At 37.5% G+C, this 18,440-nt stretch overlaps 1 protein-coding gene across 1 annotated transcript; it reads left to right on the forward strand.

Annotated features, from left to right (window-relative positions):
• The first annotated feature begins 10,016 nt into the window (after positions 1-10,016).
• LOC147286539 (uncharacterized) lies at positions 10,017-17,377 on the forward strand. The gene is made up of 14 exons (XM_086240784.1): positions 10,017-12,445; positions 12,535-12,640; positions 12,740-13,372; positions 13,753-14,232; positions 14,668-14,880; positions 14,976-15,068; positions 15,143-15,256; positions 15,357-15,755; positions 15,868-16,119; positions 16,199-16,455; positions 16,539-16,709; positions 16,812-16,919; positions 17,007-17,076; positions 17,197-17,377. The coding sequence occupies exons 1-14, from the start codon at positions 10,017-10,019 to the stop codon at positions 17,341-17,343; spliced, it is 5,472 nt and encodes a 1,823-aa protein (XP_086096910.1). The 3' UTR covers positions 17,344-17,377.
• Positions 17,378-18,440: the final 1,063 nt, after the last annotated feature.

Here is an 18,440-nt window from a genome sequence, read left to right on the forward strand (position 1 = left end):
GAACCTGCTATCAAAAAGTGAAATCATAAGATTTCTTTTTACTTCTTTTTCAATAATTATAAGATTTTTTATATATATAAAGCGCATATTTTTAGAATGGTAGCCCTCGTGAAAAATTTCTCTATGTATTGAAGGAATAATAATACCCTAACCGGTTTTAGATATTAACAAACATTACACACCAAACTATCTAATTAAACTATTTATAGTCTCAAACTATTTGGCAGCCTATGTCATGCATTTTGTTGTAGTTAAAGCATGACATGATTCAAATCTCATACGAGTGTAAGTCTATGAGCATAAATATAAGTATAAGCATTAATATGAATATATATAAATATAATTGTGTAAAAGAAAGTGAATCCGAGAGGGGTGTTCAGGTCTGACACCTTCCTCATCCACCTTGATCAACTCCAAGGCTATTCTTAGGGCCATTGATCTCAATTTACTCCGTAAACTCAAGCAGAGTTCTTTCTTTGAATAAAGAAAGTTGAAATCATCAACATACTTCCACATGATAAGTTACTCATACACAAGATCACTATTCACTTTTTAAAATGCATGTCACACATATAATCTAGTATAAGCATCATCAACCCACATGGAATTCATAGAGGATCACTTCCAAGTTGAGAACACATCACAAGCTAGAAAACCAAACAAGGCAGCAAGTTCACATCATTCACAACATTCTCAACACCAAAGCACACACATGCACGTCAATATATATATATATATATATATATATATATATAGGAATAATAGGTTTTTATGCAAGCACTCCCCCTACCTAGATTAGTAGCTTTACCAAGGCTAAAAAAGGGAGAGTACGTATTGTATCGATGATGCATTAAGGGAAAACAAGTTAAGCTCAGTCAATGCATTAAAAGCTTTTGAAATGAAACAATACCACTTGTTTTGATTGAAGATTCCTTCTACTTCCCCTAGGGTTAGAATTTTATAAAACAACCAAAAGCATTTTGGATAAGAGACTTACACCGCCCACAGTAACTAGACACCACATTATACAATGTGTTAAAAAACAAGGCTCAACTTTCATTCAAAAGTGGTTCAAGGTGTAGGAGTGAATGCATGCTAGCTTACTGCTTTTTACACGGGCAGTCAGCGCAGAATATGCTCCATGATTTTTTATAAAATTCAATTTAGATTCAATGACCATGAAAACTAATAGGGTGAAATTATACATACAAAGTAATATTGAAAAAATTTACCAAGTGTACAGGAGTTGTAATTTGGTACAGTCTAGCCAAGCATTCAAGGTCAAAACCCGGAGTACACACTTTTGTCAAATTCAGGGATTGAATGGAAAAATCATAGAAAACTCATTACAACTTCAATTCACAAGTTTTGTTTTGAAATGCTTATTGACATGTCTATTTCAAGTCCTAGTAACTTCAGGCCCAGTCTCAATTCACAACTCACTCAAAATCCCAAAAGACTGGTCACAATACTTAAAAAGTTCAAAACTGCAATTTTTCAGAAAATCAAGGCTGACTTAGAATATGCTCATTTACTAGAGTTATAATGCATCCATCTACTCTTCCATAGCGTTGGTACATCTAGAATATGCTAGGGCATCCTAGAACGTACTCAAATTGAAACATGCGTCCACACTTCTCTCACCATTGAGAACATATATATTATCCTTAGTGATTAAGAGTCTATGCATTATGGTAGATGATGTTTTTATAGTTTGAGTTCATGGTCCATCAATGAACTTTCATGCATTAACACGTCAATCTAAAGATTCACCATTCTTTAGTTACTGATCAATGGTTATAACTCTCATAGCAAAATTGTCACCTAATCATGAGTTGTGAAAAGTTTATAGCAAAGAGCGTTCATCACTTGTATTTCCTTTAATTTTATGTCATGCCAACCTCACGTAAACAAGTTATGTCATTTATGCTAATTGAAGGCTTTACCAAGTTTCAAAATAAAGTGATGTTCACATTCACATATGTATGATTCCCCGAAAGTTGAATGCTTGTAATGTGATTGAACCTTAGATTAGGGTTATGATTCATAAATGGATAGATAAGGAATTAATCACTTTATGATTCATAAATGGATAGATAAGGAGTTAATCACTTAGCTAGCTAAAGGGATATGTGATTTTTTGCTATTAAAACTGGTAGGATGATTGAAGTCTCCGTATTAATTACTTAGATGATTACTGGTGTGATGCTGATGCTTAATTTCGGTTTACCCATATGAGTTAATAAACATAATTTGACTTAACTATATTAGGTAATATGATTAATAATGAAGTTGAATATTGATTCAATGATAACATGATTTATCATTATCATTTCAATTAATGTCATGAAAGGTACATGTGATTATATATGGATACATGGTGTTGTGATTGAAAATTAACATATTAAAAACATATGCATACGCATGAGATAAATGAATAAATCATGAGATGATGCATTCGGTTTGATGTATCCATGCATGACATCAATCTCATTAATTGTTGACGACTAATGGAAATTGAGTGTTTGTACCACTAGCTTAGAAACAAGAGGTCATGGTTTATGGCCTAGGGTTTCGATCCCCTAAACTACCGGTAGAAACCTAGTGAGACAATGGCTCCTCGATTGTGGTTAGGTATTTATATGCGACCGCGTGGTTACGACATTCTTAATATGCTAAGTGTGAACCGTTAGGTTATCACAAGTGTTCGCGAACATGCATACGTTCTTGCTACTAGATTTCGGCTACTACACGGCTAGTAGTGGGTAGTACGATATATACCGGCTAGTGTGGGTCAATTGTATTGCTTTACAAGTTATTATGCTACTACAGGATAGCAAAGGTATGCTTTCATATCATTCCTATTGCCATGCATTCAATATAATAACAAGGAATGAATGAATATATATTACAAAAGGGTAATATTGTATGATGAATTTTGCACCGATATTGTCTTGTCAGATTGATTATCCTATATCTATCATTTTCATTCGTGTATGATTATGTGAACTGTGAAACACTTGTATGAAACTTGTATGTTTGTGATTGAATTGGGTTTTCCAAAACGTTTTTAGAAAATAAGTCTATTTTCTATAAAACTACTTTAAAACCCTCTATGCAAAGATTTATGTGTCGATGAGCCAAACAAATGATCTAGTGTTTTGGTGGTACGCACTCATACACAGACTTTTGTGCAGGCACAAGGACATGGTGATTATTGAGTCATATCAAACACAACGGGACTTCACAGTCCTCGACAACACTTGGCTATTCGAGCTCGGATAGCTCATTGATGAGAGTGTGAGTATGACGTCTACTAGCTAGGCTTTGTATTTCTTTTTATTTGTTATGTTATAGTTGTAAAGGCCCATTAATTATTGTTATACCAACACATATGAGTTTTGATTTTACTTATACCTTATTGGATGTGTTTAGGTATGCCAGGGTTGACTTTGACTTTGACATTGACCTAAGTTGACCAAATTTAAGATTTGCATGCTAAAATGATTTTTAATAATCAATTCGAGCCTAATTTTAAATAAATGGATTAGAAACACACTTTTAATGTGCTCACATGTTTGTGAAGCGCTCCGCTAATTAGACTCTGCCTAACCGGCACCCCTCATCTGAGGATAGTTTGGTAATTCTCTAGTCTTGTTCTTTTCAATTGATGTAAGGTTGAGGTACTAGAGGGGGTGATCAACTTTATAGCAATTAAGAAGTACGCCAACTGCCATGAGCTCAATTCTTCTAGGCCTGGAATTGGGGTGTGACATCTATAAACATAGTCATCTTGATGTAGGTAGTTATAAGATGCAGACTGGGCATGCTTAGGTGATAATATAAGGCTTACTTTCTAATATTTCACTTTATGGGTGCTAATCTTGTCACTTGGAAGAGTAAAACAAGTGGTTGCAAGATTAAGTGATGAAGCTCAGTGTAGAGGTATGGCCTTAGGTGTGTTTAAGCTGTTGTGGTTGAGAAACCTGTTAACTGACTTGGGTTTTAAGCCTAGAAAGGCTATGGATTTGCATTGTGATAACAAATCGGCAATTGATTTTACTCATAACCATGTTTTGCATGATCAAAATAAACATGTTGAGATTGATCGATATTTTATTAAAGAGAAGTTGGAAGCTGATCGAAATTATCAACTTTTCATTTATGATGTCTGAGGATCAATTGGCAGATGTGCTTACCAAAGTAATGGCGAACAGGGTGTTTCTTGACTCACTTGAAAAGTTGGGCATGTGAGATTTCTAGGCACCCTGAGACTACATGAACTCCCACATGGCTAAAGTTAGTCTAAACTCATCGTCATCTTGCCAACACCTACGTAAAACATAGCCCTAACTCCACATATCTCTTATGTAAGACTTGGGCTAACTCCATCGAATACCTATTCCCGATTCATTCATTACCTGCACAAATCTAATGAGCTTGCCTCATCAACACGGTCGGTACCGTCTTGTGTAGCTGAACTGTTGTCAAGAGAAGCTCATCATGTACTTCTCCATCCCTCTTGTTCGCCATTTAACCAAGTCTGCAAGGGTTATGTTTCTTTGTTTTAATTCTTCCAAAAATTCAAAATTTCTTGTCTTAAGAGCTCTAGTGAATACCAAAAATCTTCAACTACGATAAGTTTGTTTGGTCCATTGAACATGCCAATTATGTTACCGGCATATGACCAAGATACAGGGAACATATATGGACGTCCTTCAATAAGAATGCGTGGTGTGCCATTACGCGATCAAGAGGCTGAGCGTAGAAAGATGGGTAAGCAGTTTTTCTCACGTGACTGGCTGCTTCTTTGCTTATGCAACCGAGGAAGGAAGGATTCTCGATTTGGCTTCTTTCTTTCCTTGGAAATCAAGGACTTCACTAGTCAAATGTATCAGTTACCATTTTTGTGAATTCAAATTAAAGTACGAACAACTAAATATAAAGTAACAAGATTGAAAGTAAAACAATGGATCACTTTGATGAAAAAACTGGTAGATAACTTGATTTTTTTAGGAAAACGAGTAACAATGGTGATCTTAACTACGAATCTCAAGGCTCACAAAACTTAAAATAACCATTATCTATTTATAGAGTAGATAATGATTCAAAAATGATTATTTTGATTTGCCATATTTTTCTCAAAATCTCCCAAATCTTCACCCAATGGTAAAAAAATCACCTCAACTGCGGGTCAGAAAAACAGGTCGGCCTAAAGGTATTGAATTTTGGTGTAAATAGATTGATAGCAAGGACTCGACAATTTTCTTTCTAGATTAAGATCACCAGGGAGTCATTGGTGCAGTTCAACTTGAACTCCGGGTAGCCGTAGTAGTGGGGACGGCTTGATATCCAGAAAGGATCACCAATATTCCCAACATTTATACATTAATTGAAATCATGTACATTGAGGTATTGCTTATCACCAGCAACAATATTTCGGAAAATGAAATAATCATATGGTAATTGTGATAATGAGGGGTAAAGGGGTCTTTTGGAAAGGATAGGGACGCATTTTCACAAATCTAGAGAGATTTGAAATTACCATATGGGTGGACTTCAAGTTAATGTTCACCAATTTCTCATGGACTTCAAGGCAGAGATAAAGCTGAAAATCATGTTCACCAATATCTCATGAACCACCGTGATAGATTGGGTGGACTTAAAGTCAATGTCGACTTTTTTCTTCTTTTATTTTATTTTATTATTATTATTTTTTTTTTTGGGAATAGAAGACTTTCTCTTTTCTTTATTGGAGTGCTAGTCAAGAACAATTCTAGGGTCACCCCTTGGGGGTACCTCAAGGTCACCCCACCCCCCTCAAATCATGATTTCGGCAATGTCGGCGCATAATCGGAACCGTTCACTTTTTAGATAATATATTAAAGATCATCTCTGCAAAAAATCAAATCAATCGGAAATCGTTTGGTTATATAACTGTTGTCAATTAAATAGAAAAAATAGATGATTTTCAATTAAAGAGTGATTTTTTTACCAAACCATTGATTTTTTCTATTTAATTGACAACAGTTATATAACCAAACGATTTTCGATTGATTTGATTTTTTGCAGAGATGATCTTTAATATGTTATTTAAAAATTAAACGGTTCCGTTTATGCGCGGACATTGCCGAAATCATAATTTGGGGAGGTGAGGTGACCTTGAGGTACCTCCAAGGGGTGACCCAAGTATTGTTCGCCAGTCAATGCAAATAAAAAAACAAATCAAATATATAAAATATGGATGGTTATTCAACTTTTCTTTGGGTAAAGGGGTCTTTTGGAAAGGATTGGGACGCATTTTCACAAAAGAGATTTGAAATTACTCAAAATTGGAAAAGGCCGAGATAAAGCTGAAAATCGTGTTCACCAATTCTCATGGACCACCACGACAGATTGGGTGGACTTCAGGTCAAGGTCGACTTTATATTGTTTTTTGGAATAGAAGACTTTCTTTTCTTTATAGGAGTGCCAGTCAATGCAAATAACAAATCTTATTCAAATCAGTAACCATCTATAAGATCTAGGTAGCTAAGATTTAACTAAATGGCTTGAAATTTAAATTCCTAATTTATAAATAATAATTAAGTTATACGAGAAGATAATATGACAAGCGAATAAGGGACAAACATGCATACTTGATGTTGTGGTTGTGGTTGAATTATCCCAAGAAAAGTGCATAGTCAATGCATTTACTTTTCTTGGGTCAATGTGGTTGCATGGGGCCGTTCTCTAGAGCCAGAGCGGCCGTTTCAGAAACTGGAACAACGACCTCATTTGTACAGGCCACATCAGGAGGTATGTAATCATCTGAGGTATTAAAGGTGTACAAGCTAAAAGTAACATTGGGGGTTGTGTTGCTCAAGCAATAGACCCCATGATAAATATTTGCGGCTGCAGTAATAGAGAGATTGCAGCCGTAGTAAAAGGTGGCGTTCCTAACCCCAGAAGTGGGATAATTAAACCGAGAGAAGTTGAGGCGGAGGGGGGTGTTATAAGTAAAATTTGGGGGACATTTGTTATCCCAATAACCATGTGTAGCAACTTTAACAGTCCGAGGACTACCAGAGTTCATTTTAAGAATCGTGAGGTTGGTATTCATGGTTGTGATCACTGGCATAAGGCCTTGGCATTGGACCTCCAACCCAGGTTCTCCACAATAATTGGGTCGATTTACTCCCCAAAAAGGGTACGAGATGTTTGTCATGTCCCCACAGTTTTTAACTTGGCTGCAGTTTGCATACTGTGGATCATCAGCACAGAGATAACTCAACATTGATTGAAATAAAGGAAGTGATGATTAAAAGGAAAGAAACCAAAGGCTGAAGCAGAAGGGAATCCATGTTTTTGAAGGAAAAGCTGAGATCAGTGAGGGGCAAAGAAATTCAAGTGCTTACAAAGAAAACTTGAAACCACAGGATTGTAATAAGGAAAGAGGTAGCTAGGCCGTAGGCCTTTGAAATATGTATTTAGGGAATCTAGTAGGGTAGGATTTTGAATTGTATGCCTTTCGAATTACACTACTAGGAAGTACCCCATTAGACATCACTAAAAATATATCGGTTTTACACAAATTGATATTGTCAAAGTTTTTTATATCAGTTGGATTTTTAGTTTTTTAAAAATGATGTCTAAATACATTTATATATCGCCAAGTTTTCAGGTTCGATATCTAAATTTTTGGGTAAAAATTAAAATTCTACAATAACCGATATCTAAACTATAAACTGATATTAATTGTTTCAGCTCAAATTCAAATATAAAAATTTTGGTTCCAACTTAAGTGTTTTGACTTAAGTTAGACCCGACACTACTCCCGCCCTCTCAAACACAATAACACAGAAACACTATAGCTCAACACTCCTCTCACACTCCTCTCACCCCGAGCTCTCTCTCTCTCTCTCTCTCTCACCCACGCCCTCATCGTGGCGTCGCCGTTCTCACAGTCCGGCCTTGTCATCGTCGCGTAGTTGACCTTAGCCATATCGTCCGCCCTCAAGAGCTTTCTCTGCCACACTCATCGTCCTGGGTTGCAGCCAAAAGGTAAGATTAGTCATCGTCCTAGGTTCTCTCTTTCTCTCTGTCCTCGATCTTCTCTCTATCTCATCCTGGGTTCTCTCTTTCTCTCTGTCCTATTCTCTCTTTACTGAAATTAGGGTTTCAAAATTGGGCTTTTCTATTGTTTAGGTTTTTCTTCAAATTATGGATTTCTTAGCTAGGTTCGTATGCTTCATGAAATTAGGGATCTGGTGCATTTGTTTCTTCAAATTAGCGTTAATTTTTTGTGGGCTTAATGCTTCATTTGCTTCTTTTAATTAGGGGCTTATTCTGTGGTTTTCTTGGCATGATTGATTCTGTGAATTAACTTAGGAAGTTTGGGTTTTTATTTGTGCTAATTCTGGCTTTTGGTTTCAGCACCACAGGAGCTTTGGTAGGTGTACAATTGCTTTCGACTTGGGAGCTTGTGAGCCTGAGCGAGCTGCAGCGAGTGTATTGTGATAACGAGCTATATAAGATTTGCCTTTTCTCTAGCTATATAGCTGTATTGTGATAACGAGCTTGTGTATTGTGTTTCTCTAGTAGCTCATTTCATTTTCTTTGCAAGTAATTCCACAGATAGAGTACTACAGTATCAGCAAGATCTCTGCTTTCATGGTTATACCCTTGACACATAATAATTAATAAATTATAATTTAATTCATTACCCCTCCCAGGTTCAAAAAAAATTAAAACATGCATATATCAGATTCAAAATAAGGTACAACTTGACATAGCTAGCTGCAATATTATTTCATGCGGTTGAATTATGGAGATGTATTGTGGTTCATGTGGTCCTGACCCTTGGTAGCTAACAGTAGTCAACATATATATATTCCCTTGCCTTGTGTACAAGCTAGGATAGATTGATTGCATGGTGGTGGTTGTATGAAGTAAATGGGTATTTACACTCTGCATTCAAATTTGGGGTCTAAAAAGCACAAGCAGCTAGCATGCACTCAATTAGCTGATCGACCAGCTATATAGCCCAGTTTAATTATATATGTACCTTATTATCAAGTACTGGTCACTGTCCCTCACTTAATGCCTAGCTAGCTTCTATGATCTGATCACATAGTGACTAAAATTAAGTAACTACTCATTCAAATGATCACTTCAATACATCTAGCAATATCATGATCATCTTGTATTCTGTGCACCTGCTAGCTGTTCGAATTTTGTTCAATTTCCAATGGTAATATTCAGCTAGCTTTATGAAACCCATATTTTTGTTTGGGTGCAAATATGCAATTTCCAAGAAAACCCAACAATATATATCTACTAGCTAGATGAAATAAAATGAAAATTTGATTCTTTATTTTGCAAAAGTCACTGCAGTTTCGAAGATGAAAGAAGTATGAAACCAATATATATTGCTTCATTCATAATTCATATATGCATCCAATTAAGTTCCCAAAAATTAATCTAAGATTATGTATAGAGGCCAGTATATGGTACATACTACATATATATAGCATGGTCGATCTAAAACAAGCAAAACATATGGAAATTTAACATATAAATCTCTGTACAATGTGGTATATAGCAGTCATAATAAATTAAATACAAAGCCTGCAGCAAGAAAATATACAACAGTCAATTAAACAAAGATTATCTGGAATCTAAGTGGTCTTACATGGGTTTTCTTCAAACTTCTATATATGAATATTTGGTGATCAGCTAACGATCTATAGCTGATTCCTAGTTTCCAGGTTAAAAAAAATAGGGTTATGGTATGGTCTGTTTGTGTGTTAGGACCTTAAAAATTTGCTAGTTTGCATGTTTTCATGTGAGGAATAGCATGTTTGTGTGTTATGAATGCTTTAAAATTTGTAAATCGTGAATTTTCTTGATTGCATGTTAGGGAAAATACGCTTATAACCTGGTTGTTTCTTAGTGGGTTGTGATTTTGCATCTTGAACCTTTTATATTGAATTAATTTGCTATCTCTTTATGTGAAGTTGATATCAGTTATATCCATGGATAAAACATGGATTCAAGCTGATAGAAGGAGTAAGGAATATGATGTGGGAGTTGCCAATTTTTTGAGTTTTGGATTAGCCAATAATGGCAATCGTAAGTACATTCATTGTCCTTGCGAGAGATGTGTCAACTTGAGTAAGTATACTGTTGCAGTAGTAAGGGAGCATTTGTATTTTCATGGATTTGATCAACGGTATACGACGTGGATATGGCATGGTGAAACTAGAGATGAGGAAAGATACAACGGTTTTCTTGGGTCCGAAACAGTAGATATGTGCGAAGTAGCATTTGATAATTTCGATCATGATCCAGATAAGTTTAGGAGTTTCATTGAGGAAGGAGAGAGACCCTTATATGCTGATTGTGATAAGTACAGCAAGCTATCTGCATTGGTCAGATTGTTCAACTTGAAGGCAAAGCATGGGATTTCTGATAGTTGCTTCTCTGATTTTTTGGTCGCATTTGGAGATATGCTGCCAGATGGTAATGTGCTACCCTTGTCTACGTACGAGGCGAAGAAGACATTGACTGCTTTAGGAATGGAGTATGTGAAGATACATGCTTGCCCGAATGATTGTATCTTATATAGAAAGGAGTACGAAGATGAAACAAGGTGCCCCAAGTGCGACCTCTCTAGGTGGAAGGTAACCAAGGAAGTGGTTGAGAAGAAAGGGGTGCCAGCCAAAGTGTTGTGGTACTTTCCACCTATTATAAGGTTTAAACGAATGTTTAAATCTTGTGAAACTTCAAAGAACCTAACTTGGCATGCCGATCAGAGGGTGACTGACGGCATGATGCGTCATCCAGCTGATTCTCCAGCTTGGAAGTTGGTTGACCATAAGTGGCCAGATTTTGCTTTGGAGCCTAGAAATCTAAGGCTTGCCCTTTCGGCTGATGGGATAAATCCACATAGTAACCGTAGCCGATATAGTTGTTGGCCCGTGATCTTAGTGACTTACAACCTTCCTCCGTGGTTGTGCATGAAGAGGAAGTTTATGATGTTAAGTTTGTTGATTTCTGGTCCTAAGCAGCCAGGAAATGACATAGATGTGTATCTAGAACCATTGGTTGAAGATTTGAGAGCATTGTGGAATGGAATTGATGGAGTGTACGATGGTTTCAGAAAAAACACATTCACTTTGAAGGCCGTACTTCTATGGACGATCAATGATTTTCCAGCGTATGGTAACTTGTCTGGGGCCTCAGTGAAAGGGTATAAGGCATGTCCGATATGTGGAGAAAACACAGATTCTATTAGGCTGAAGCATGGTAAAAAAATCAGTTTTCAGGGCCACAGAAGATTCTTATCACGCGACCACCCATATCGAAAACAAATGAAAGCTTTTAATAACCAGCAGGACGATCGTGAGGCTCCTACACCTCTAAGTGGAGAGGACATCTTAGAAAAAGTATCAGAAATCAATTGTATCTTTGGGAAGAAACAGAAAAAAAGCAGCTTAGGTGGTGAAAGCCATGCTCCATGTTGGAAGAAGAGATCAATCTTCTTTGACTTGGAGTATTGGAAGACTCTTTATATAAGGCATGCCCTCGATGTAATGCACATTGAGAAAAACGTGTGCGACAGTATCATTGGGACTTTACTAAACATTCCAGGGAAGACAAAAGATGGGGTGGCTGCCCGTTTAGATCTTGTGGAAATGGGGGTCAGATTAGACTTGGCACCAGAAATTGGGAAGAAAAGGACATTTCTGCCTGCAGCTCCATATACGCTGTCTCGGGATGAGAAACGAGCTATGTGCAAGTGTTTTTTGGGTATCAAGGTCCCGGAAGGTTACTCTTCAAATGTACAGAACCTCGTGTCCATGGAAGAGCTTAAACTTTTTGGTCTTAAGTCTCACGATTGCCACACTTTGATGCAACAATTGCTACCAATTGCCATACGTTCGGTTTTGCCCGAGAATGTGAGATATGCTATTACTAGGTTGTGTTTCTTCTTTAATGCCCTCTGCACCAAAGTGGTTGATGTGTCCAAGTTGGATAAAATTCAATCCGATCTTGTTATCACCTTGTGTTTGCTGGAGAAGGTTTTCCCTCCTTCGTTTTTTGATATAATGGTCCATTTAACTGTGCACCTTACTAGAGAGGTTCGATTGTGTGGACCGGTTTGGTATAGATGGATGTATCCATTTGAAAGAGGCATGAAAGTGTTAAAAGGTTATGTCCGAAACCGTCATCGTCCGGAAGGCTGCATTGCTGAATCTTATGTTGGTGAGGAAGCCATGGATTTTTGCTCAGAGTATTTATCCGGGCTAAATGCAATTGGTATTCCCTCTTCGCGCATGGGTGACCCAAACACTAGTAGACCTCTATCAGGTTGTAGGGTAGTTTCAGTACCCCGTGAAGAATGGGAACAAGCTCACCGGTGTGTTTTGGAGAATTCTTCTGAATGTGATCCTTATGCCGAGTAAGATTCGCTGATTCTGTTATTTAAACACTTAGCAGTTTTTTATACCAATTTATTAACATGTTGTAATTATTGTAATCTATTTATAGATTGCACAAGGCCTACTTGAATACTATTTATTCAAGTAAAAAGAAAAGTGAAAAGTGGCTGCTAGAAGAGCACAACCACAGATTTAGCAATTGGTTGCGTGATAAGGTATCACTTTGTTACCTTTAACAGCACTTTTTGATAGACATATTTGGTCTTGTGTTTCCGTTTTTGAGTAATAATGACCCCTTAAATCTGTTCATATAGGTGGTAGAGTTAATAAATCATGGAGCCAGTCACATAACCACCTCATTGAGGCGGCTAGCTCTTGGTCCACCTATGAGTGTGCTGCAGTATGAGGGCTACCAGATTGGGAGCTGCCATTATCACACAAAGGCACGTGATTCTATACGCGCTGTCCAAAACAGTGGGGTGAGCTTGGTGGCAAAGACAATGCAAGTGGCAAGTGCGAAAGATAAAAATCCGGTCTACACAGATATGACTTTCTATGGTGTAATCCAAGAAATATGGGAGCTGGATTATAACGACTTCAAGGTGCCTTTGTTTAAATGTCAATGGGTAGAGAACAACAAGGGCATTAGAAAAGATGAGCTAGGGTTCCTTTTGGTTGACCTTAATAGGATAGGTCATAAGGGAGATGTGTTTGCTTTGGCTGCCCACGTGAAGCAAGTATTTTATGTAGAAGACCCCATGGACTCTAGATGGTCAGTAGTGCTTGCAGCCCCAAATAGAGACTTTATTGATTGTGCTCAAGAGGATGAGTTGGGGGACACCATTGTTGACCATCAATCTTTTAGCCTTGGATTACCACCCGCTGAGGATTTCGATGATATCATGGGGGAGGATGCTAACACTTACAAGAGGGATAATTGTGAGGGTGTATGGATTGATCACTCAAAAAGCCAGCTGGCAGGATGCAAGGGGGATAGTTAATTAGCTGTGAGGGTTGTAAACTTTATTTGTGATTATGAATTGCAAACTTGAATTTCAGTGTGCTAATTAATTTGAATTTACCTGTATTACTTGCTCTGATCACTTTGTAACACTGTGTAACCCTATTTTGACATGAATTTCAATGGGTAACCCTATTTTTAACTTGTTATTAACTGTGTTAACTTGTTATTAAATTCAGTATTTTAAAATTTGTATTATGAATTGTTTTACTTGTTATGATCATTGTGTAACCCAGCTTAGGTGCTAATGTATTTCTGTGTGCTAATGAATTTGATTGTACCCTTTGTTGTAATTTTCAGGTCTAGGAGTTTGTTATGGCAACACCAAAAGGAAAGAAATCCAAGGCCAAGGCAGCCTCGACACCCAAGGGGAAGACGAAGGTATCCACACCAAAGTCAAAGGTATCCACACCAAAGTCAAAGGCCAAGAAAGCTGCACTATTGAGGGCCAATAAAGCTGCAGTATTGAAGGCCAAGAAAGCTGCAGTATTGAAGGCCAAGAATGCCTCCACCAAGGAGTGTTCGACTTCAAAGGCAACCGTTACGGATGAAGGCACCAGCAGATCCTCTCGCGGTGTTACAATGATGCATGGAATCATTGTTAGGAAAGCTTTAGGTCGGAAGCTGAAAGTGGAGTACAATCCATATGGAGTGCCAGTAGGAGACGCGCGTCCGAATTTGGCTTCTTACATAGGAGTTGTGGCAAGGCAATCAGTGCCGATTACGTATGATAACTGGCCGGCTGTGACAGAGGACGAAAAAAATAAAATTTGGGATGATGTACAGGTAATTAAGAGCTGTTATATCTGTATTTAATCTTTCTTCACTTGCTAATCACATTTCACTGTATAGGAATTATTGTAAAAATGGCTTATTTTGATAATTTTGATTATGAACACATGTGCACATTCGTTCCACACTTAATTACATATCCATTTTAATATCAAAATTTTATTTCAATTGGACATTTTTTTAAGAAAATCTTACTATATAAACTAATGAAATTGATGGATAGCTAAATGGTTCATTCCAAGTTTTCCGTAGAAGGGGAAGAAATCAGCTCCATGATAGATAAAATATATCTACTCTTCTTGGTTATAAAAGGGAAAAGGTGTTATTTATAACGATAATTACAAGCATGCAGCTGTTATTTATACATATGTGATTAAGCAGAAACCTATAGAGTGCATACTAAGGGTTTTTGTATTTTTTTCATTGTAGGCTGCATTTGATCTACCACCAGAAAGCAAGAAGTGGGTGCTGTCCTCTGCTGGCACCAAATGGAGATCTTTCAAGACTGCATTAACCACCAAGTACATTTTGCCATTCAAAGACGATCCAGAAGCTTTAAAGACCCGACCAAAGGAGTATGACTTCATTGAGCAAGAGCATTGGACTGCTTTTGTTGCTAGCCGATTAACAGACAAGTTTCTGGTAGATATGCTAGTTTTCTTTTGACATTTCTGGTACATATGTGTTTAATAGCTTCCATTTAGGGGATGATCAAAAGGTACGTGTTGACATTGTAGGCACTACACGAAGCTCAAAGTCAGAGAACTGCAAAACGGAAGTATCCTCATAGGTTGTCAAGGAAAGGATACATTGGCTTGCAGGAAGAATTGGTAAAGGCTATTTGAATTGTGTCTAAACAATTGGGAATTCGGTTGGACTAACCATGTGATTTTATGCTGAATAGAGGAAAAAGAATATGGAAGAATCTGAGCTAGACCGATCTGTCCTATGGAAGAAAGCTAGGGAGGACTCTACTGGCCACATGAATGAAGAGGTGGATCAGGTGGCCAAAGTCATAGTAAGCAAGTGAATGAGTGTCGTTTGGATTAATTTGATATATAATAAATTGTTTTTAGATATGCTTAATTGATACTTGATATATCTTGTTGTTTTGGCAGGATGAGTTGTTGGAAAAAAAGAAAGCTGGAGAGTTGACTGTCGAAGGCTCTAATGATGTTCTAAGCATGGCTTTAGAGACTCCGGAGCATGGAGGTAGGGTAAGGGCTGTGGGGGGGAACGTCCCTCTTTCGGTGTACTTCAACATTCCAAGACAGCCAAAGGATGTGATGACAAAGACTGAGATGGTGGCTATGTTGCAAAAGGAATGTAAGGAGCTTTATGAGAGAATTGCGAAATTGGAGGAGGCAAAGAACAAGGCTGCAGAACCATCTACACCAATGCCGGTTCCCGGTACAGGGAATGTTTCCGATAAAGCCAGCTGTTTGTACGAGGCAAAGGTCGAAAAGGAAGATGTCGATGTAGTTGATATTGAAGAGCTGAATTTGGCAACAATGAAGGTAACTTATGAATCTTTGGTGCCCTTTTTCATATTATTAGATCTAAGACAAATAAATCAACATGTCCATACTAGTGGAGGTTTAATCCCCATGATTTTTTATATTTATGTAGGGGAAATCGTGCAAATTGGCTGTGGGAGATGTCAGCAACATTGTTGCATACGGTACAGTAATTGATATGGAATCGGACACAGTGCATGGTGTTCCTTTGGGTGAGGGAAACATGCGGGTTGGCATTGACATTGCTGACAAGGAAGATGCTTTGCTGCCAATTCCTGTGCGAGACGAATTAATCACAGTTGGGCAGGCTGTTGGCAGTCACGTGGCGTGGCCCCAAGAACTTGTTATTTGCATGAAGGAAAAGGTAAATGTTGCCTCACCTATGGTATTGCTTCAGGCTACATGCTTGAAACTAACCTGGTTGTTTGTATTTGATACCCTAGAAACAGATGAAGCATGTTCCTAACATGGCGAAGGAGCTATTCAAGAAGGATTCACTTGAAAAGAATGTCCCGAACAAATGCAAGTTGCTGTATCGCTTAGCATTACAAAAGATGGTCTCTAGTGGAAAGGCCATCACAGTTGACATAGAGGAACAAGTCTTTGGAGCTGTCCGAAAACTTTATATCTTGTACGAGGATATAGCTGCAGTATTGAGGATGGAGGAACTTTCAGCAACCTGCATAGTTGTGTACATGAGGTCAGTGTACTCTTTGATTCATCTACATTGTTTTTTTTCCTCATAAACTGTTGTGATACAAATGGATGCTTGAAAATTGTTAGGTACCTGTACGATAGGCTTATCGAATCCAACATGGCTGAAATGGTTGGTTTTGTGGACCCAGCACGTGTCTCTGTGGGAATTGGAAATTCAGAGAATAGATCAAAGTACCTAGCAGACAGGTTCCAGCAAGGAAAATGTGACCGTGTCTTTTTAGTGCCGTTCAATTCTAGGTAAGGGTATTTATTTGGTGAACCTGAATGTCAGTCATTTGTAATGCTATTTGTATATATGCTTCCCATACATGCCATGGTAATAATCGTTCTATTTGGTAGCAACCATTGGATTTTGACTATCATTAGCGAGGAAAAAGACGTGGTTCACATCATGGATCCTCTTCCAAAACTGACTCGTAACCAAGAATGGGTGGAAGTGGTGAATACGTAAGTTTCTGTTCCCTCATAAATTTACCAATATGCATAGTTCTTTGATAATGGAGCATAACTTGAATTTAAATTGTGGTGATCAAGTGCCATTAAAATATTCAATGGCGTTACGGGAAGGCAAGGCAGAAAAACACCACAATGGAAGAATCTCGCTGTAAGCATCGATCTATGTACTATACTTGAGTTTTTTAAGCGACTTATGTCATTCTGATTTGGACTAAGGATGCCATTGTTATATATAACTCTATGTGTGCTGTCTTTTGCTTGTATGTAGTGTCCTAAACAACCAGGTGGTGTTGAATGTGCATATTATGTGATGAGGTACATGAAAGAGATCATTGAGGACACAAACCTTGCCTTTGAGACCATGGTTAGAATTCTTTTGACTATTTCAGTATATATAAATTATTATCCGATGTAATTTTGATTGCATTTTTGTTTTGGTTATGTCATCAATCTGTTATTTTGGAGATTTTGAAGTTATATATATAGGCATGTACTGCCTTTGGATATGCTGTATGATTGGCTTGAACTGCCCTGCATATATTTGTCCTTTGCATGAATGTTTGCAACTTTGCATGTTGAACTTGGAACTGCCCCTTGTCTTTAGAATTTCCAACTGCATGCAATTGACTTTTTTAATTTCATGGATATGCAGCTTAATTTATAGGAAACTTGGATATGGCTTTCTCAATCTTTAAAGTTGAAACTGGTTTTGGATTGATAGGAAACTAGGATATGGTTTTGGTTGTTGTAAATCTGGTAAATTGAACTTTAAAGCTTGCTGGACCATCACATGTACTTAAGCTTGTTGCTGGGGGCTATCACATGCAACTCTTCCTTTTGGATTTTGGGATTGCTATCAGCTGCCTAGCTTCTTTATTTGAACAATTGCATGTCTAGGTGGCTCTGATAGCATGCAGCTAGCCTTATATATATTATTTGCACTCTGCCATGTATAGGTTTTGGGATTGCAGCAAGACCATAACTTTTATCATTTGAATATATAATTGCATATCTTTTGGTGGCTGATCATGCACTTGTCTTTAATGTTTTCAGTGGTCTAAGGCGAAGAACAAGCGGTCTGGTTACACCCAAGCCCAAATTGATGAAGTCCGAGTTGAGTGGGGAGACTATGTCACCGAGCATTATTTTTAGACATGCATGTTGGTATACTGTTTTGACGTACATTTTGTGGATATGGTATTAGTGCTGCCATTCCAATCTTTTGTAGAGGAAAAGGCAGAATTTAGAACTAGCTAGCTAGCTAACTAGTGTGCATAATTTAGAACTAGCCATGCCTTATATTTTGTGCAGATCGATTTTTGAAGTTTCTTAGGGGGTTAAAAATGGATTAGCTAGCTAGGGTTATCCCTACTTGTTGAGGGATTTGTAATTTATTTTTGTTAACTTGAATATGGTTGAAATTGGATGTTGGAAATATTGTATGAGAATGTTGGATGAAATTGATGGAAGCATTTAAATTGCACAAATTGGATGCTGCATGTTCGAATTTTG

The sequence above is a fragment of the Dryas octopetala genome, chromosome 4 (genome assembly GCF_963921425.1).
Source record: "Dryas octopetala chromosome 4, drDryOcto1.1, whole genome shotgun sequence".
NCBI classification, from domain to species: Eukaryota; Viridiplantae; Streptophyta; class Magnoliopsida; order Rosales; family Rosaceae; genus Dryas; species Dryas octopetala.